General features: G+C 45.0%; 1 protein-coding gene across 1 annotated transcript; it reads right to left on the bottom strand.

Annotated features, from left to right (window-relative positions):
- Window positions 1-5,658: 5,658 nt before the first annotated feature.
- rnf216 (ring finger protein 216) lies at window positions 5,659-22,382 on the bottom strand. Its single transcript, XM_041062681.1, has 17 exons — window positions 22,255-22,382; window positions 21,241-21,374; window positions 20,710-20,840; window positions 19,170-20,507; window positions 18,899-18,975; window positions 17,955-18,063; window positions 17,553-17,714; window positions 17,295-17,406; window positions 16,945-17,078; window positions 16,511-16,561; window positions 15,915-16,052; window positions 15,096-15,244; window positions 14,612-14,690; window positions 9,605-9,702; window positions 8,106-8,328; window positions 7,056-7,125; window positions 5,659-6,590 (listed from the first exon to the last, which is right to left on the bottom strand). Exons 2-17 carry the CDS (start codon window positions 21,305-21,307, stop codon window positions 6,190-6,192), a joined length of 3,339 nt encoding a protein of 1,112 aa, XP_040918615.1. The 5' UTR covers window positions 21,308-21,374; window positions 22,255-22,382; the 3' UTR covers window positions 5,659-6,189.
- Window positions 22,383-22,629: the final 247 nt, after the last annotated feature.

Genomic DNA, 22,629 nt, shown 5'->3' with positions numbered 1-22,629 from the left:
TAGCACATTGCACCCATGGGTCCTGCCCCTCTTTGATTCTCAGCCCTTCGCCACAGTCTGCTTTCTCCACGATGCATTTAACAGCAGTAGTTTTTGTCTAATCTTTTTTTTTTAACAATATAGTAAAGTTTACCTTGGCACACGGCCCTGATTTATTGGGCTCTTCCACCCGTCATCATCGTCATGTTCCTCAGATGTGGAAATCAGTACGTAAAACCAGTCATTGTAGCCCTATGAAATCATACATGATTGTAGCCAGCTCTAAACCAAGTCCGTCCAGTTTTCTTTCTGAAGTTTTGACTGTTTTTGGGTTGTTGTTTTTTTGCATGAAAGGCTGAGAATCTCAAGCAAATAAAAGGAGCGGTTACCTTTGGAGAAACCAGCATCTCCAAGGTAACCAAGACCAAGGCTTAGACAAACGGATGTGGAAGGGTAAACATGTGGTAATGACTGTGCCTTACTCTTGAGTTTTTGGGCAGTAGAAAGAAAAAGATTTAAAAAGAAAAAAAAAGAATTAAAGTCCACATTTTTGCTTTGTATAACTGGAACTTCCTTTTGTATTATTATTTTGTATCATTTTTTCAATATTGTGGATTAATCTCTCTCTCGTGCCATTGGTTCACCTGAAATCCAACGACCAATAAAAATGGGATTTGGAACGCTACACGTCTCTGTCATTGTTTACTTTTTTACTGAGTTTCATAGGGGGAATATTGAAAATATTAAGGATCTCTAATATTTTCAATATTCCCCCTATGAAACTTCCAAAAAATCTTTTTATTTAATTAAAACTGTGACAAAAACAAGTTTGCAGGACTTGATTTCATACTTGCTGAGATACTAAAATCCATGGTGCAGTTCTTAGTGTTGTCAAGCTAATACAGTACATATGCAGTTTACACTAACAACAACAGATTTACCATCAGAAGTCTTAGTGAACTTGATTTCAGACAGAGGTAGACAAAGAGCAGGCGGCACATTTCAAGCCAGTGACTATCAATTTGTGACAAGTGTTACTGGATTTATGGCTATAACTTAATTAAGCTAATGTTGCCTCCATGACTTGGTTGAAACTGTCTCCAGCTGCCTTTTTACTCTATAAACTCTATAAAGTTGGCCCACATATGTACTTCACGACTAAAGATATAACTTCATACTAAAAGCCTAAAGCTAACATGTCTCTGGTTTTTTGGAGAGACTTACATAAATAAACCATCACCACACAAGCCATTTATATACAGAGCATCACTCTTACTACATCTCCATACACACTAGTCACGGTTGCTAAGCTAAAACTGGACAGCTCAGTGGAAGGGCTTAGCAAACATTTCATTTGGGAAAAGGGTGCTCGTACTGGTGGAACACGTAAAGTGTTGGAGACTTGGATCTCTGGTCCCTGAAACCCTGAGCACATTCCTCTAGAACTTTGTTTGCTGTTGCGTGATGATTGTGTACCTTCAAAACACTGGTTCAACCTGCATAGTTGTGGAAATCATAGCCTTCCCTCCCCTGCTTATTTCTCATATAATCATAGCGCTTCATACTCGGTCTCCTGCCAGTTTCTGACCACAGCAGCTCCATGTGCTGTCCCACTTACACACACATATATGGAAACACACACACTTTTTCCTGTCTCCTGAATAGAGCCTTTGTGTTGAAACATTTATTCTAGTGCAGAAAAAGGGCAACCCCCTCCGAAGATTCACACACACACACACACACACATATGAACACTGTTCAGGGTGGTAATGTAATGATGGAGCCTCCAGAGCAGGTCTCTAATCCATTTCCCCCCGTCAGGCTTGCAGTTCCCAGAGGAACACCCAACATGGCAAAACAAACACACACCACCCCACCATCTAATCTCCTCCCCTCTGCTGCCTCATCTCCCCCTTCCACCTAATCTTTCTCTCCCTGCTTTAACCATCTCCTCTCATCAATCCCTCTATACCTCATACACTGTTTTCCACCTCTTCCTTTCCCACTCCTCTTCTCCCTCCCTCGCATTTTCCTCCTCCCTCTGAATGACTCTGCTGAAAAGATGAGTCACTAAAAAATATGACCCAGATCCCAGAAATGGGTGCAGTGGTTTATGGGTAAAGTGTCAGACTGCAGGCAGAGCAGGCTGGTTGCCCCCCCCCCCCTCCCCTCACCCTCTCGCAGAACAAATGAACAACTGAAGCGAGGGAGGGAGGGATGGATGGATGGGAGGGAGGAGAGGCTGTGTGCGAAATGGCTGCCATCTCCACCCACATCGGAGTCCCCCCCTGCACCCCAACCAATTGCCGTGTTACTATGGAAACGCCAGCTGCTAGAAGCTGAGAGGTCTGAATCAAAGAGGCGAGCGAGTGCGCAGCGTCGTCAGGGCCAGAAATGTCAAAAACCTTCATTACATCCAAAATGCAGGCTGACTGAGGCCTAGTAAGGCTTGTGTGTGTGGTTTAAGGGGGTGGGGTGCTCAGAGCTTAAGAGGGTTAGAATGAGGAGCCTTGGGGGAGCAGCAGGAGCAGCAGGAGGAGGAGGAGGAGGAGGAAGGGGGCCTCTGCCTTTGATCAGGAAAGAGCTCATCATTGAGGAAACAGTGCAGGGCTAAACTCTGCTGAGCTGCTCCGAACCTTTTCCTCCTCTGATTGTCCTACCATCTACTCCACAGCAGAAGATGTGTGTGTGTGTGTGAGCTACATCCACCCGTGTTTTTCCATCCCACATGTGGCCGTGCAGTCAGTGAGCAGGTCACTGGGTCAGTTAGTAATCTCTTTAGGGGATGTGAAGGAGCAACATGGGTCTGTGTGGTATGAATAGCTGTTGACTCACTATGACAGATCAGCCACTGCAGACAGAAGGGGCACTTCTGGCAGACTTTTACATCCACAGTGGACGACAAAGGTGGTGTACTGACATGTCTGTGTCTGAAAAAAAAAAAGAATCACATAGCAAATTACAGAAGTGAATTTCCACTTAAGATGCACCAAGAGTTAAGCGTCCACTACTAGCAGTGTTATCTTACCTATCATTTTGTAGGTATTTGGTTTTTGGTCCAGAGGAAACGTCAGGGGGTCTGTAGAGTCAGACAGGCAGGTATGAATCATCTTTCAAACACTGACTCAGCAGCTGTACTGAAGCAACACAACTGTAAAAACACATGCTCATTAAAAATAGACACAGTCATTAAGGATACACACAAACAATAACAGATACAAACAATGCCAGTGGAGGAGGAGCAGAGAAACTATCTGGGGAGCAAATGCTGCCAGACACCAGCAGTCCCTGTGGACGAGGCAGCAGAGGGCTTTAATATGCATGTGTATATACACACACACACACACACACACACACACACACACACACACACACACTCAGTCAACACAAATAACACAAAGAATATAGAGCACATTGTACAGTTACAGCCACGCTCACAGGAACATGAATCCAGACTAACAGGAAGCTGCAGCAGAGGCTGTATTCTTCCATCTCAGGTGTCTGAGGAGATACGCAGGTCATGTGTGGTTCATATTTTCAGGCCAACAGACAGAACCGTGGCTCAAATCGCGTCTAATCAAAATCCATTCAGAGGATCAGCTCCACATCAGCTATTCACTGAAAGGCCTGAGCGTTTGTTTTCAGGGCTTTGAATTGGGAACGTTGACGCTGTTATTGTACTGACTGAGGTACTGATTTACAACATTTAAATCTCGAGGCAGATAAGGCGAAGCCAGCATATTTACATGACACATTTCACACACAAAGTACAGCTTTACTTATTGCATTAAAGACAGATTAGAATAACAGTCAATTAAAAAAAAACAAAAAACAATAATAATAAAAATCACATTAGTTAGAAGTTTTATATGGGCTCCATGAACGTCTGTACCAAATATAATGACCATCCAACCAATAGCTGTAGAGATGGACGACAACAAAAACCCTTTAAATCCAGCTTTAACAGTCTGATTGTCTAAGATTAAGTGTTTATTCAGTACATCTTGTGTGTATTTACACTGTCCTCTACTAAAGTTCAGGTCTCTGACTCTGAATAATCCAACATCTTCTAACTGCATTTTCCTTTTCATGTCAGAGAAGCTGTTAGACTGCCAAGTGTGTATGACTGACAGCACTGCACTGCCAGAAGTCTCCTTTATTCAGTCTTATCACGTTAGTTAAGCCAGCCCTTGTTTAATTCAGCCCTCGCTGAATTAAACAAGTCATTAGAAGATAATACTCTATAATACTATCCCCAACTGTAATCCATGACCCACACGCTCATCCCGACGGGCCCTGGGGTGTCTTCAAGGACAACCAAAGACACTAAAAACACAGCAGAACAGGATTTCTTTTAAAGAAGGCCTGATTGTTTTCAGGGATTCGGGCTCGTCCTTCTTCGTGCCATCAGGCGAGCAGCAGCAGTGACAGTCAGGCTGAAAGATCACAGGTCTGAGGTCAGGGTTTATAGAGGGTGATTACACTCAGCTGAGCACCCTCTTCATGTTTTACTGCAGTCATTAGAGTCGCACACTCTCATACAAAGTGTACTATAGTCTAAAGTAAACAATGGGCACAGTCCAGTGATTTTTACACATTAGCAGCATCATGCCCATAATGGGTGAGGACTGAGGACAGTAAGATGAGCTGTATTCTGCGGCGGCTTTGGAAGAACTTTGTTAAGTCTGATGATTTAATGATCTTCTTATTTGTTTTTGACAAAAAGCCTCTGTTAACGTTGGTGTTTACCAGGCAGCGAGGGTCTAATTAATGACACAACTACACGGCATTGTGGGAAATGTAGGATCCAGTGTTTTTGGAGGACTAAAGGTCAGGACATGTCAGCTTTCATTGCTTCAGCTTTGACTCCTCAGCATGACTCTAGGGACGACAATGTTCGGTCAGTCCACCACTTTAGTCCAGACCATAATATCTGAACACCTGTTGGATGGACTGCCATGCAATGTGGTACAGACGTTCATGGTCCCTAGTTGATGAACCCCAGTGACTTTGGTGATCCCCTGACCTTTGTAGTGCCACCATGAGTTTGACATTTGTGCTCGTGATGGATTGCCCCAAGATGCCACATGTACACAGTAATAAACGGCTGTAACTCTATGGAGGCTCCTACATGTCCTCATGTATCTTTGTTAAATACAACTTAGATTATTCCATTCATGACGTCTTGGCTGGTGTTAGAAGATGCTGAATCTGATTAAAGTCTAATTCTGGATCTCACATACACAGACACAGTCTGTCTCATACCACCCATGACTAATACCATTAGGACCCCCAGGCTAAAATGGGGGTTTGCTGTGCTACTTTTATAGTGTGCATGCAGAAACAAGAGGCTGTGAGTGTGTGAGTCTGTGTGCAGCAAAATGATTTGTCACACTCACAGCACACTTGGCTGAACAAAGAAGTCCCCTCTCTCGGTAACATCACAAAGCCCGGCTGTTGCTACGCCACGATTGGTGGAACGCACCCTCTCTGTCATGTGATTGGTGCATAGCCCCGGGGCTCAGTTATCATGAGTCAGCCCCTTTTTCTGCATGAGACGAGGGAGGGAGGAGAGGGAGAGACAGACTGAGTGGTCTGAGGGACAGACTGAGAGGTTTTTATAACATTAAATCCCCCAAAAAGGCAAAATCTAAACTGGTATGAAGCAGAATCTAAAGACAATGTGAACAGAAAACTTTATTAGAAAACTGTGTGGTTTCACACATTACACAAAAGATACAGAAGGGAATGCTAACCGTATTTACTTTATTTTGTACTCAAAAATATCTGTATAAACTGTTCAACCTCGATAGTTAAGCAGAAAAAGATGAAAAAAACCTAACATGTAATATGTTGGATCCACGCCATTATTCAAGTCCCAAGTTCAGTGGGAGAAGGCAAAGTGTCCGAACGTGTGTGCGTGTTGTCCTACAGATGCACTTGCCAATCATTTCAGTGTGTTTTATAATCTGAACCCAAAAGGAAGTGTCAAACGAAAGGTCTCAAATCTGCACACATGAGCTATGAAAACAGATGGAGAGAATGAATGGAAAAAGATAATACACAAATGATTAAAAAAAAAAATTAGATCTCAAAACACCACTGAAATGAGAAGTATAACTGTAGTAAGAGTGTGTGTGTGTGTGTGTGTGTGTCTGAGGAAACACCTTATCGCACCAGGATTAACACACACGTGTCACATAGTGTGTGTTAGAAGCGCCTGTAGTAGCGGTGCGGGGGTCCGTAGTGCATGGGCATGTCCATCACATCCATGTTGTGGTGATGAGGGTTGACAGGAGGGTTGTGGTGGTGGTGATGGTGGTGGTGGTTGTTGTTGTTGTTATTGTTCAGAGGGGGCAGGTGCTGCAGGGGGGGCACATAGGGTGCCGGGGGAAGCCGGGGCACGATCACCTGGTGGTACATCCTGCCCTGGGGCGGGACCGGAGGGTAGCGAGCACGCGGAGGGACGAACAGGGGGGCTTGGACTGCCTGGGGATGAGGAGGGGCCGGGGGGTTCGGGTTGGGCGGGTTTTCGGGCGGTGGACCCACACGTGGCCGCTTGGCGTCAGTGATGGGCTCTGGAGGAGGACCAACCCTCTTCCCTGAATTATCTGAGAGAAGAAGAAAAACGGGAAGTTACCGATGAACCCGCCGACTCGTCCTGTCCGGTTTTATAGCATGTTGGGAAAGACTTCCCAGGAGCTTTGAATCTAAGCCCTGCACACCCTCATCTGCCTTTCATACTTTACACAAACACATTCAGACAAACCAAACACAGGAAACACCCCTGCAACTGCTGCCGGTTTGTGCTGTAAACAGCCAACTTGTCTGAATAAATAATGGCTAAAATGACAAAGAGGAAGCAGCAGAGAGGAAGAATAATGTTTCTGCAGTGAAACGTTTCTCTGCCAGGGAACGTAATTCACCACAGATCTACATCAGAATAACAGGGTGGGGTGGGTGATAAATGGGAGACAAACACTGAGCGATAACTGATGGTTTCAACTGTTCCAATGAAACACTCTGGTCACAGTTTTCAAAGTGAGCTCGAATCTTTGACACTGTGCTGTACTGACCTGCACATTTCTTATTCAGCTCTGCCTCTCCTTCCTTCTGGATCTCCTGAATGATTCGCTCGTCATCTTGCTGCAGAAACACAAGCGAGAAGATGGCGTTAATCTTTCTGATGAGATGAAGAGAGACGATAATAAACTGGCAATGTGACAGCTTTAAGGGACGGTCTTTACGCAGCTGTACATCACAGGAATAACAAGATAACACAACACAACCCAACACAACACAAGGACTAGTTATTAATAATACTGTTAATACTCTTGTTGTGGACTTGCTGAGACTGTCTCAGAGACGCCTCTGGTCATTTCTGAGATCATAGTTTGTGGTGTTGCTGCACTGAAGGTGCATCTGTTATTTTATTGCCACCAGCATCAGAAACTTTATGGGGAAACGACAAGCAGCCGCAGCTGATCCCATTAGAGAAAAGGAACACATTAGCTGTCGCACAGTCTTTTTGTAACACAACCTTGTACCACAAATACAAACAAAGCTTTAGCCTGCACAGCTCTGGTTTAGCTGCAGGCTCACTGTGTCTCAGTCTGGAGAAAAGTGACATGTCAGAGCTACCATGTTGGGTGAGACTGGTCCAGCTGATGTTGTGCGAGTACAACTCAAAAAAAAAAAAAATTAGGGTTAATTGAACATAAAGCCAGAGAGCCTGTACGCTAAACCTTTAATTTAAATAATGCTAAGAGGGCAGATGATCCCTTTCACCAACCCTCCGTTGGTCCCAGCATTTATCCATTTCTTGGCAGTGCTTTCAGGACTAGCTCTTGGCCGGCTCTGGTGCTTCTGCAGAGCTGCTGGAGCAGCTCCAGCTCATTAACTTCTCGGGGACTAATTGTTGCTTCTGGCTGCCAGTGATGCTGTGGCCAGGTCACTGTGGGCAACCGAGGAGTCAGATGCTCAGGGTCAAACTGCAGGGAGAGTCTTCATCTTTGCGCATGTGAAGGAGTGAGCGTAGAGGACTGTTGAAAGATCTTGGGACTGAATGTGCACTAAATGAAGAAAAAAGAAATCACAGAGGCAAAAAAACATGTCGCAGGAATTACCGTGGGGTCGGTCCAGAGGGAACACTTGCGGCAGTGGCGGCAGGGCGCGCCAGGAGAGCGGGCGTGCTGGCAGAAGTGATTGTAGCCGGTGATGGGCTCTCTGCAGAGGTAGCACATGAAGCTGCCGCAGCGGCACGACATCCGGTTGCAGCCCTCCGACTTGACCAGGCCCGTCCCGCACTTGATGCACTTCCTCACCCGAGCCGCAGTCATACGCTCCTCACTGCAGCACATGGACGACGGACAGACGGAGTTAAAAAATTTGGAGAAGAAAAGGGAGGCAAAGAAGAGGACTGTAAAGAAAGATGAACGATCTTGTTGACTGACAATTATATCAGTCAAAATGAGTGATGGAAAACTGAGATACAAAGATATCGCCACATGGCTGTTATCACTATAACTCTATCACTTTAACAGCTGAGAGTCAGCTACTTATAACCTGTCATGGCTAAATTCAAAGGGCAAGCAATGGAAACTCTAAGGATTTTGGATTAAGATAGGAGGTGCTGATCGTACAGCCAGTTAATAACAGGAGATGTTAATGAAGATAAAGAGCAACATATCAACAACAAACACAGTAGCTGTACTCACACCCAGGCCTGACGTAACCTGGTGACAGTGCATTTCAGGGAGGCCGAACACAACAACAGAAGCCACCTTGAGATACACTGACACTGAGTGCATTACAACACCAAGAAGACGAGGGGACAGGAATACCCTTCTTCTCCTAAAGAGACAGTTCTTATGTCTTTACCCTTTAAATTCTGACACCAACAGGTCTGAACCAAGAACATGAAATAACACATTTTTGTAAATCTATATATATTTATTATGTATTTGGTTTCATTTTTTCACCTGGTTCTCTATTATCTACTCACATGTGAGACCAAACCACCAGATATGGAGTGGTCTAACATTGCCATTGTGATTCTTTCAGTTTTGTCCTGTTATAATCATCAGGTTGATCCTGCTCGGACCCTGATCCACTGATCTGTCTACCAGGCCGCTTCCTGCCTCTTTCAGCACCAGGAAATAAGAAGACCTGTGAACGGCTCAAAACAGGAAGTGCTGCCGGTGGGCCTGCTGGGCCACAGGAAGCAGCCGGCCTCTCCACTTCCTGGAGGGTTGTCCGGGAAACAGAGCCGTTTACCAAGCATCCTCTCTGAGTAAGGAGTCCTGCTGTACAAGCCTGAACGTGGAACTGTGTCTGGGGTGTTTTTGATGAGAAAAACTGAGAAAAACTGACTGTTTTAAATGAGAATGATAACCCGACAGCAGGGGATGTGCCAAAGGATGGACAGTGAACTGTCCTCACAAAAAACAAGGAATAAAAAAAGGACAGAGAGGGGAAAACACTACTTTATTCTAAAAAGTGGTGAAAGATGAAAAAGCCGTCAAATTGACGACTTCATATGTAGGACATATGTACTGTTTTTTACCTGGACAAAAAGGGGTGAGGGGTGGTGTGTTGATAAAGGAGTCTGGTGTCAGATACTTACAAGAGCACCCTCATGCGGATCTCGTCCCTCTCTAAAACCTGCTCACATGTCTTCCCCACATGCTGCTTCCACTGGACATGGCACTTCCTACAGCTCTCCTACAGCAAAGGACAAGAAAAGAACGAGACAAATGCAGTGAGAGACCAGACAGAGGGGTGAGGTAGGAGAGACAGAAGAGAAAGAATGAGAAAGCAAAGGATCTGTTTGTGACATTTATCCATTCTTCATATATTATCACATATCGAGGGATTATGCCACATTTCCACAGCCCATCCCCCCCCATCCCTACTCCTCCTCTAACATCATCCCAGTTACTGCTGAATAAGAGGAGCCCTGCAGTCAGAATATTCCTCCACAGCGTCTGCTCTATATGCTGCGTGTGCCGCCACTGCAGGGACTCGGACTTGCACAGACACAACTAGGTGTGGCTCTCCCTGCAAATGTGAGTGTGTGTGTCTGCAGCGAGAGTGCGATTTGCTCGCCGCTGACTGCTCGGTTGCCTAGAAACAGCAACTCCATCCTCTTCAACCTCCAACCTCCTTCGTTGTGTCGGCCCCCGAGACGTCGGGCTGAAGGACGTGACGGGCAGACAGTGTCGCGTACACACACACACATCATCTTAGGTTTGCCTCCCTTGCTAACCCTTAGCTAAGTGGTGTCACCATAAATATTTGAACCGCTAATGTAATATTGAAGAGCGTGGCATATGACAGCTGATGCAGCACCGTATGATCCATATTTCCACGGCAACCTCCAGTCTGACCCCCAACCTCAGAAAGAAACACACCTTTTACATCCAGTGACCTCTTTACACATCTTTAAATCACTTGTGTGTGTGTGTGTGTGTTATACTTTATGCCTTTCTGCGAAAACAGGCTTGTAGCTCTCACAATTTTCACAGAGACAGCTGTGTGTGTGTGTGCGCAAGGTCAGCCAGAGGGTGGGGAAGTGGGATGGAGAAGACAGAGTTTTCACTGGCATTTGGAGCGGTTTGGATCGTAGCACTGCAAAGATTCTCTAAAGGTGCACAAGGACCTTAAGAGACAAACTTTGGAATCACTTTAGCAGCTTCGGGGGAGGGAAGAGCCCTTTCTTCTGAGCCAACTCAAACATGAAACAGATGAAATGCAGACCAACAGTATTATCATTTTCACAGAGTTTCAAACGTACAAGACGTGGGAGTGTGTGAGTACAATGGGACAACTCTCGCGGGTGTGTGATTTCAGTTAAATGAGGGTCTTTAGAAAAGGGGAGGAGAGGTGTAGAACTGGACTCAAGTGTCAGAAAATGCCAGATCACACAAAGACTGAGGAGGCAGAGAGTGAGAAGGGGAGGACGGCAGGAGACAGAGCGGCAAAAGATCACCCCCTAGTGGTAACCTAGAGACCAGGAAGAGGGACAGCATGCGAAACAGTGACAGTGAGGGTGTGTGTGTGTGTGTGTCAGGGACTGGTTTGACAAGCTGCTGAAGAACAGGAACAAGTCTGAGTTCTTATAGTGTGGCTAAAAATAAAGCCAGTGATGTAGGAGTCAACCCTTTGTAAGGGGCGTGTCATACCTGCCCCTCCCCCAGGTGCAATATCATTTAAATACACGTGAGTGAGACTGAAACGAGTGTGACACACACAACATTTGATTTTATGTGCAAATGACATGAACTTGAATCTGGAAAAAAAAGTGCATGTTTAGCTACTTAAGTGTCTTCATTCATTCACATGTGCTCACTCCTCCCATCCTGTTCTCCTTGTTCCAACTTTTCCTCCATCTCCACTCACTGCACTCCTTCCCCTTGGGTGTTACCCTCCTTCCTCCTCTCCCCACCCAGTATCTCCTTCCTCCATCTTCATTCTAACCTCACCTCTCCTCCTCTGGATCTTTCTCTTTTTCTGTCTCTTTTCTTTTGCTGCAGGCTGCAGCAGCCCTTATAAGGCAGTGCAGGCTGCCTGCAGAGCTTCTGACTGGGGGGTGGTGGGGGGGGGCTTGCATCAAATGTGTGTGTGTTTCTTGGCTTTTGTGGGGAGATGGTTTTCACTGCAACCTAATCTGAGTGCAGATCACAGGGCAGGAAGGAAGAGCAGAGATGTATAACTAACGTGGCGCTGTGATAGAAGATGCTTCTATGGGAGAACTGATGAGATATGCAGCAGATGCGTTAATGCATGAGACACCAACTGGAGAGATACACAAACCCACTATTGCACAGATTCAGCTCTTGTTTGCACTGGGACGGCCTTCCAGTGGCCTACATATTACATTCCTCTGATTTCATGAAGTAATCATACCCAGGTTCAGGAACAAGCCTGTCCCAATGTCCTCATAACCACATGTGGAATACATTAGCATCCGCTTATGTGTGTGTGTGTAGGTCAGACAGAGCCAGGGGAGCGGAGCAGGAAAGGAGAGGGAGGAGAAACTGGGTCAAACTTGATCCAAACCACTTTTGAAACAGACGAGGAAGCGTGTCCAACCAGTGAGAAACCAGTACGAGGGGAGCGGGAGGTGTGGCCGGCCAATGAGGCAGCGGTGTGGCAGAAGACGGGTGGGCTTACAGAAGTGTGTCAGTTACATAATGAAGCCCCTCCCTGCTCGTAGACTGAGCGGGCCGAGGGGCTGACTGTACAACAACTGTCTTCAACCATGCTTACGCTGATGGGGACCAGAGAATCAAAAAAATAAATAAAGCAAAAAAACCAAAAAAAAAAAACAACACCACAGATTAAAGGTAGTCTATCTAATAATTATCTGGTCTAATAATGTTATCTGGGTTTGAGAGGGGGGTTTCCACCACACAGAGAGGAAACACGGACTCTCCAGACAACACACACCAAAGCAGCCACAAAGCAGAAGAGGAAGCCACTTTTAGTAGCACTTAGTTTGCAGCTGACAAAAAAAAGAGCTTAACCAATGTTTCCTTTATAGCTCAAACATGTCCATTTAAGAAAATACCATGAATATTACCTATTAATAGTTGACCTACATCTGCAGTCGGTAGTTACTGCGCTGTAGACGACTAATACTCAGAAAAGAAAAAAGATATCTGGAGCATGTCTAAGTTTTTTTTTTTTGATATCTTTGGGTGTGTATGAGGATGTAATGGGGAGCAGATGTGCAACCACACTGCAGGTCAGTGACTGTGAACCTCTGGCTCCACCTACAGGTGAATGGAGAGAACTGCAAAAGAAAAAAAAAGACGAACATCTTTATCTGCACTGAGCTTTTGCATTTACATAACCTCAGAGGTTTGTCAGCTTATATTCAGGGCCCTGTCATTTCCAAGCAATGATGGAAATGACAGCCAAGGATATTATTAGGACAACCAGCTGTTAATAGACAAGCCGCTGCAAAGAAATAGGGCTTAAAAACAGATAACGCCTGTGCCGCCACAAGTTAGAGGAACTAGTGGAGAATGGCCTCGTCAGCTGTCAAGTTACACTTAATAGCACATAAGCAGAAACAGAAAACCTCTGTAAATGTAGCATTAAATATCAAGAGATTTAAAATTCACAGAGCAAGAGATGCAGGGTGAATAGTCTGTGGCTGCGCACGCCCATCACAACCAGTTTCATCACAGAGACATCTTCTAATACTTTGTTTTAAACTAGTTAGGAAGCTGGCGACAAACCCTAACTCTGTTTTCAATGTTAAGAAACAACAAGAAATGGCCAACCTTTGTCCTGACACTGATGCCTGTGGCACCCAGTGCTTCCTGATTACATCAATGTAGATAAACACAAGCTGTAGCTTCTCAGGGGTCTGTGTCATAGAGTTTTTTTGTTTTTTTTTTCTTTTTTAACTGGAACTACCGCACAGAAACTAAATTTAGTCCTTGGTTCCTTTGGGTGAAACACAGGTTTAGTTCACAGTCCCCTCAAAACGTTCTTAATCACCCTGGTAAAGCTGCTGCAGTGGAAAAGTCCTGTAACACTATATTAACTATGGCAGCAGAACTGTGGCAGTAATTCACTGCCAAGCTCCTGCAGAGGATCCTTTACACACAGATCACTGTCTCAGTGTGGGTCCTGCTCTGATGTGATGACTGTTCAAACACAGACAAGCCACATGTCTCTCAGTACTATTGTTGAAACACCTATCCCACTGAGGTTTATATCATCTACCTCAGTCCACAGTGACAGGAGGGTTTCACATAATGCCATATGGCCAAGAGCGGAGCAGACATGTATGGTATATAGACAAACACATTGTTATAATGTTGGCATTTTGAGACAGCCCCATCCCTCTCCCTCATTCCGGGAATGTAACGATACGAGGAGTGTGTGTGTGTGTGTGTGTGTGCGTGTGTGTGTGTTGAGTCATACAGACTGTGATACGGCAGGAGTGAGTGTGAGACATGAGAAAAGAAAGACACATCAGGAGTTAGATGGCAGAGATGTGTCTGTGTGGTAAATGCGAGAATATGACTGCAGGGGTGGGTGTGTGTGTGTGTGTGTGTGTGCGTTTCTGTGGAATAATGGAGATTTTCAACTGGAATCCATGTGACAACCTTGGCAGACACAAAGCAACGCCTCCTCCTGCATTCCTCAGACAGAGGGAGGAGGCCCAGAGATAAACAGAGAGGGAGACAGAGGTGGCGACCTCGCCAGATGGAACCGTTTCATCACCAAAAACTGTTCATCAATCTTTCCTCTCTCACTTATTTTGATCTCTGTCTCTTGTCCAGGCTGCCCTGAGGAGATTTATGCTGAAGTGGACTCCGCACACAGAGCTTCTAGGTTTTACTGTCACGACGGGCTGAATTATTCATGATGTCCCCTCTTCAGTTCAAATCAAAGCCCAATCTCTTTTCCTCTGAGCATAATTTAGCTCTAACAAACAGCCATATGTGATTACTTCAGAAGATGCTTATACCGTGAAAGAGCCACAGCGTTAACCTACATTACACTGTGAACATATTCCTATTAAGTAATCGTCTGTAGAGGAAAGAGAACAACAGCTCCTCAGAACCACCAAGTCACTAAATTCACTAAATGAAAACAGAGCTGGACTGACCTTGCGGCACCGAGGGTTGGGACAGCTAAACAGAGACATGTCTTTGTCCAACAAGGCCGGGAAGTTGCAAAACGGACACCTGCAAAAGGCCAGAGAGGAAGAAAGGTCAAGGAATGAAGGTGAGAGGAAATGAATGATACTGCCATAAAAGATAAATGAAAAACCCAGAGGAAAAAAAAACTAAAAATCCCGATGTGAGAAAACAAAAAGCCATCATTTCTGGTCCCTGATGAGTGTGCACGTCCCCTTTACACCATGAATTAACATACATCCATGGTGACTACAAGTCTGAGCTGGACAGTCACATCCGACATTTCACAAACAAACACACACAAAAACCAAATGTGACCATGACTCCAATACACATCCAGCTACTCTGTGAATACAACTTTAGCGCATGGACCTAGGAAGTTTTGCAAATCCAGCAGGACAAGCAGCTGGAAGGCAAAGCTAAACACACGTGTGCACACACACACAAACTTACCGCACTAGTTCATCAGCACAGGTGGCAGCGACCGCCTCCTCTGCCTGTCTCTCATAGTATTTACACAGTATGTTCTCTGGCAGGACCTTCTCCAGCTCACACACTGGGTAGGAGCACGGGCAGCCCCCCTCCATGCAGCTCAGCTCCGACTGCAACAAGAACACACACATTAACATACACACACACACACAAGCCATCAGAAATACACAGGTGTGTTCACAAAGCACCTTCACATAACCCAGACACAGGCGTTGCACTTATACTGAGTTACCAGGTTATTAGGCACAACAGTGCAGCCTAGACAAAACATCAGTAACACCTCCTAACATAATGTAACCCAGTCTGGGAGAGGATTTATCATTCATTGTTTTATTGAATTAAATTATAAAGCTGTTTATAAACTGACAACTCTGTGTATTTTACACGGCTGCAAGCGAGGTCTGCCATGCATTTAAAGCCTTATATTGATGTTTTTTGCATGTCATTACATATTGTGTATACACTATGTTACCACCGACCATGTTCCATGGCACAGAGTTGCACATTGATAAATTGATTGATTGATTCCTTGCATTTCACTGCAGTATGAAAATCAGCCTGCAGAGCCTGGACAGTGCTGACAGAGTTTGGGAGATATCATATCTACCACAAGGTTCAAGGTAGTAAAACACATTCATTAATATAATAAAGAAAATTTAAAAAATAAAGACACTGCTGTTTTTATAGGAAAAGTGATTTTTAACTGTCTGGCTACATTAGCACGCTGGCACAACTCACATTATGTGAGGAAAAACCATGTGTGTGTGTGTGTGTGTGTACCTTTCCAGAGCCAAATACTGCCTCCTGAGCGTATTTGACCAGGCACTCTTTGCAGAACAGGTGACCGTCTGAACACTGCGTCATCTTCTCAAACGCAAACTCCCCGTAGCAGCAGCCACACTCTATCAGCTGGCCGTCCTGAAGAAAGAGTGATTTATAGTCACACTGTAATGTCGCTCTGTCGCATATTTACAGTTTTCAGGAGTCAGCTTTTTCGTAACCGTGTCACCTTGTCAAGTGCCTCAAGTTTCTAAAAGGATTAACAAGTAAAATGAACCTACAAAGCAACTAGTCTATAATTACATTACTTTTTAGAGAGCTGGAAACTTCAGAGGCAACGATTATATTCAGCTATTCGACTTAAAGCTCAGCATAATTACAGGACCTATTTAAATATGGGTCCTGAACAACACACCAACAGCTTCTATACAATTGTTAGTAAACACAGTAAAGATTTTCCATCCAGAACAGGGTCATGTTTTGAGTACGTAAAATTAAATGTATCATGTAATTTTATACCTTAACATTGTTGTGTACCGTGATATCGTACATTTTCTTAAAATTCAACTTAGAAACCGCTTATAACCAGAATGTACCTTCTTATATTCATCCTCATTGACCTGCAGAGCCAGGAGGAAGTCCTCGTGCTGGGGAGAGAGAGGGAGAGAGAGAGGCAGGCAGTGTATTTACAATCATGTCCTCTGAAAGCAGGAAGATCTGACAGACGGGTCGGCCCCCTGTGATCGCTATAATACACTTGGTGAGCTTCCAATGTACTTAGGACACTTAGACTGACTCTATTTCAAAACCATGAAAGGCAGGAGGAGCTGGTGATACTACAGCGGCTGTTTCTGTAACAACATCAGATGATTCAGCATGTTGGAGGAAGGTGTCTGATCTCGCAGTGCTCCCAGTTTTACATTGGGAAAAACTAAAGAGATGATGGCAGACTTGAGGAGAGGGTAAGGTGAGGGACTGCCTCTTGAAACAGCCGGGCGAAAGAAACGTGTGTGTGTGTCTGTGAAAATACCTCTGCCCATTCCTTGGCTTTCTGCTGATAGAACGACAGCTCCTTCTGCACAGACGCTTCCAGATTGTTGTACGTTCTGCAGTAGCGACGGTCGTTCTCCAAGAAATACATCCTCTTGTCAAACTTCACTGAACCTGGTGGACAGAGGGAACAAAGTGAGTGAGAGCTGGATTTCACTCAGTCCCCTGTTCATAATTTTAACTGCACCGACAGTTTAGTCAAAGACGGGGGTGAACAGTAAGAGAGGGTTTAAATCAGCTGCATCAGCAGTAAACTAAAACAACGCTTGTTTGAAATGTTTTCCAACTTGATTTAAACGATTGCATAAACCAGTGATAACGCTTGCTCACCATGCTCAAAATGGAAATCAATGTAGCAGCGCTCAGAGGAGGCCCTGCTCCGTCGTCTCTTTCCTGAGGGGTCGCCTGAATCTTGCCACTTCTTCAGAGCTTCACATAAGGCCTGGGAGAGCGGGAGAGAAAGGGAGCGAGAACGACAGTGAGGGGTTGCTAAATAGGCAGCTGCAAAAGAGGACAAGAAAAAACAGAACGGGGAGAAACTGCAGCTGCATTCCTAAGCTGCACAGTGTGTTACGAGACCACGGGTACCTTGCGTGTGATTGCATAGTGTCCCTTCAGAGCATTGAGGGCCCATTTGATGTCCTGACAGCTGAGCATCCTGAAATCTGCCATGAGCAAGTCGGCAGCCTGCATCACAGCCTCGGGTCCCACCGTGCCCAGCTTGCCGTAGTCAAACAGGTCTTCGGTCACCTGAAAAGATCCGTTAGAGAAGCGTAAGCACGAACACCCAGACCCAGTCATTCAAAAACACGTGCACTGCTGTCATCACAATGACAGGTGAGAAATTATGCTAACTCTCGTTCTCTCAGTATATTTATTATCTGCTTACAATTCAAGCCCATTCCACAGCAAGCTCCTAAACATTGCTGCACCTATCCGTAACACCTTTCACAGGTTTTCTGCTCCTGTGGGTCTAACAGACAGACTCACCTCTGTCTGGGTGTCTCCAGACTCCAGCAGGATGCTGGTGGGAGCTGCTGCAGCTGCTGCAGTCTCCCTCCTTGGATACTCTGGGTTTTCCAACAGCAGGTTACAGATACTGGAAAGGCAGCAGAGAGCAGATGCAGGTAAACAGGTCTGCATGGACACACACACAGTTGCTGATATATATCTGTCAACCTACACAAAACCAATTCAAAGTATGCCTTTAAAAACATTCTGCCAGCACAACAACAGTAGGTAACATTTTCAGTTAAAATCTTAAGCCAGGGACTTTTGATATTACAATGAACATGAGAAAAGAAAAGAAACCTCTAAGTTATAATAGAGGTGTAATTCAAGTTAGTGAATTAATAACATGAACATATCAAGGTACAAAAAGACACACAACTCCACAACCACATTCCAAAAAAAACCCAAAAACCAAAGGACAATGGCTGCAAGTCTGGAAATGAAATCATGAAATCCACAATTTTTCACATTAGAGGTTGAAACCATTGAACTTTAAGTATTTTTTTGCTTTAAAAGTTAGTAAATGATTCATCAGATTATAAGAACCAAACTAAAGCATAAGTCAAAGCAAACCTAAAAAATGGCAAATTCCTATTTTAATGTTATATCAATCAAAAACAAAAACTTAATGTACCAGTGATACCAGTTCAGAGATAAACACAGATAAAGAGTGAAGGTCAATCCCAGTAACACATGCATTATTATATAGAACATTTTGACCAGCATTTAACTTGTATGTCTACTTTGTTTCATTATGAAGGAAATAAAGTTTACTGAACTTTTTTTTTTTAAACAATTCCATTTACACACTGTACACATGGGCTGGATAATTCAACAGGTTTTTATTTAATATCCTGAGCAGCTCAATCAATCTTAACCTAGCTCTGTATGAAATACTGGAGAAAAGGGTAGATGCTTCTTACACATTCAAGTCTTTCACATTATTCTTTTGGATGAGTTCTGCTACATAGGCTTCCTGGACATCTGGGAATAGATCCAGCTGTGGGGAATACACAAAGAGTTGAAGGGATATAGACAGAAATGTGAAATGTAGTTGAGATTGGGGAGGTGAGAGGCATAGTTACACCACAATTAAAGTTTAATTTGATATAAACCTGTGTGATTCTCTCTGTTCAGATGCGGTGCACGTTTGGGTGTATATTCCACTAAATGCTCTGTGTGTGTGGCACTTACAACAAAAGTGACGAGGCTTCTGATGTGGGGATACTGCTCTGGTCTGTCTTGTGGTGCAGAGGGACCAGGCCTTGCATCCTCTATTCGGGGAATGTCCTCTGGTGCAGGAGGGACAGCAACCAGACCAGGGGCTGGATTGACCCTTTCTGGGTTAGGGGCCATAATGAGACGAGCCTCTCCTCTGTTGTGAGGGGCTGAAGCTGCGGGAGCTGGAGGAACAGGAGGGTTAGAGTTCACATTGGGCATCCTAATGTTGACGGTGTGGGCTGGTGGAGCCGCACTGGAGGCACCAGCCTGTGGCGGGGGATTGGGAACAGCCTCCCCAGGCGCCTGGCTGCCCAAGATGATCCGGTGACCTGCCTCTGGAGGTCCTAGTCTCTCTGGGGCTGCAGCTATTAGCACAGCATGGGGAATCACCGGTATCACCTGAGCGGCCTGTGCTGCCTGGACTGGAGGCTGAGCAGGGGCAGGGGCCTGGGCCAGAGGTTGTGGCTCAATCTGAATGAGATTGCCTTGCATTCGAAAGAGTGACACAGGCTGCAGCTGGTTCTGGGTTATTAGAGCAGAGGCTTGGATGCTCGGCTGCTGTGGAAGAACAACTTGCTTCACCTCTTTCGCCTGGATGAGGTGGGGCTGTATAGCTGTAGTCCCACTGGACTGGAGCTGTGATGTACCGGGCTGAGGCTGCATCCGAGTGTGAGTCTGTGCAGATGAAGTACTAGCCTGAGGATTGTCTCGTGAATGAGTACTTGAACTTGCCTGTTCTTGAGTCTCTGTAGAAGAACTTGACGCAGTCACTGCGACCGCACAAGAATAGCGTGTGGCGCTGGCAGAGGCACTGGCCTGGGTCTCTACCGGCACGTGTGCTGACGAGCGAGCTTGTGACTGCGTGAGTCCAGATGTGCTGGGCTGAGGCTGAACGAGTGCTCGGATAGGAGCTCTGGATGAGATGGCCTTAGCCTTGGCATTTGTGGAGGTAGATGGAGTTTGGACAGAAGAAACTGCATGGAGCTCCACATTTGTATGTGCTGACGTACCGTCCTGTTGCTGTGATTTTGTGTTAAGTTTTGGCTGAGACAGTGTGTAAGAAGAAGAGCCAGGCTGTGGCTGTGTGTGTCCAGAAGTGCTAGACTGCACTGGTGTCTGTGTTCGTATGGCTGGCCTTACTGCGGAGGAGTTGGCGTTGGCATCTCTGGAGGTAGAGGGGGCAGAGCCGGGGTCCACTGTGGAAACCCCAGAAGTTGCACTACCGTGACCTACAACTTGAGTTAGGTTGTGAGAGGCCCCACTCCATTTTGCTGCTGGGCGTATCACATGTCTGCGTGCAGGGGTTGGTGGCTGCAGGAAAACACGGGAGGCAAAAGGGACAAATTGATATAAGAATGGAAACAAAGATGCTACTTCTGTTGTAGCTCATATTATTGACACTCATTTTTGATAACAGTAAGGCCAAACACATATTTACGCTTGTATAATGGTTTAAATAACATGTCTGTGTGGTATGCACAATAAAAATTTAAGATCACTGTTTATCAGTCACCTCCAGTATGCTGATGTCGTCATCATCGGCATCATCTGGGACTAAAACGGGACTGCCAGGTATCAGAGTCACAGGTTCCTCGTCCGAATCATCAGAAATGGTGATGAGCTCCCTCTGACGGGAACAGGTGCCTACACAAGCACGTGCAATTAAGTCAGTATCAACATTTTTAGTGCTGTGCACGAGGACAGACAAAATCTAAGTACTGTAAATGTGTCATTTGTGCACATTTTCTGTGATCTAAAACAAAAACAGGACACTGACCCCAAGCTTTGTTTTATATTTATTTGCACCCCTAACACTGCATGCCATTAGGATCCACAACCCTGAGAGAAGGGAATCAGCCTCTTTCAAAAAACCTACAGTGGCATGTGTGGCATGTTGTAAGATGCCACGATACTACATAAAGTCACTAGTGCTAGTCACAACCTAGCATTAGAATATATCATTGCTGATGATTCAACTGGGAGAAATGTTTACGGACTGAGCTGGATATATGCATGTGAGTGGAGATGTGCAGCTGTTTCTCACCTTGGCTGCGGTGGACGTTGAAACTTGCCAGGTGAATTACATCGTCGTCACTGCCTCCATCTGCCATTGTGAAACTATACTTACCAGCTCCTTTAACCCACCCACACACTGAGTCAGTGCTCAATCAGTACCATCTATTCCACACACACACACACACACACACACACACACACACACACACACAGATACAGAATATTAAAGTGCTGGTAATCCCCTAGAATTTAAACAAAGGTTTCACTTTAACATCTATGTGACTAATCACAACATTTACCAAACGCAAGAAGGATTGGACTCCACCCTATTACCATAAACAATCTGATCACACTGACTGTTTATGAAACACATGCAACGGTCCCGCTCAACTGGCATGTCAGCAGAAGAGAACTTAACAAAAGGGAAGCCATTGAAAAAGCAGAAATGTAAAGTTAGCGGAGGAACGTTAGGGTAAAGTATTTGTGTCACTTTAAATCACCAACTGTAAGTAACCTTAGCTAGCTGCTGATTTGAGATTTGGTGTGTTGGCCGACCTAATCCTACCAGCATATTTTGAAACACTTCCTTTCTTAGCTTTACTTGCTAACCCAGCCCTAGTCGCCCTAGCTCAAATCAAACTAGGCATCAAATCAGTGTAAATCTTAAAATTGGTTAAACAGTAACGTTAGACGCTAACACTGCGAGAAGCTGACAATGTTGCAATTGCAGCTACATGAATGTGCGCTTTACGCATCGCCTTGACATTACCCTCAACGCAGTAATATTAGCTTGAAGTTTAAGATGGTGTGGTTAACAATAAAACATGTCAGAGCAACAATCGATCATTTCCGCGCACACAGAGAGCACACCACTGCTTCCAGCTAAGCTAATGATAATTAGCTTGGCTGGCTAGCAAAGCCCAGTAGGGTAACTAGTGAGCCCACTTCTGTCATGGATATCTGTCCATAACACTGCTTCAAACCAGACATGTACAGTCTAATACCAACATAGGGAAAATACACTAGCAGAAATGTACAATACCGCAGCTTCGTGCTGATCAACCAGTCCAAAACGCCTCCTTGGTGGACTGACAATCCGTGAATATCGAAACAAACTGCCAAAACAAGAACAGATGTGACGTCACGCGTACTGTGCCTTTGGCTGCGTAAGACGGTGGCCTTCTGGGAACTGTGGTATGAAGAAGGGGGATCTCAGGCTCAGGTCTGTGCGCGTAGGGATTACACAGGCCACAGAAGTGCGGAGAGGAGGGCCGTGGATGAGTTCTCCTCTGTACCATTACTGAGGTGGTTTAAGTCACAATTAACAGTGGAAAGAAAAAAAAAAAATAAAATTAAATAAAATTAAATTAAAAAAAAAAAAAAAAAAAAATATATATATATATATATATATATATAT

This window comes from Toxotes jaculatrix, chromosome 18, assembly GCF_017976425.1.
Source record: "Toxotes jaculatrix isolate fToxJac2 chromosome 18, fToxJac2.pri, whole genome shotgun sequence".
NCBI classification, from domain to species: domain Eukaryota; kingdom Metazoa; phylum Chordata; class Actinopteri; family Toxotidae; genus Toxotes; species Toxotes jaculatrix.
This window is presented reverse-complemented; position numbering and strand designations above follow the sequence as displayed.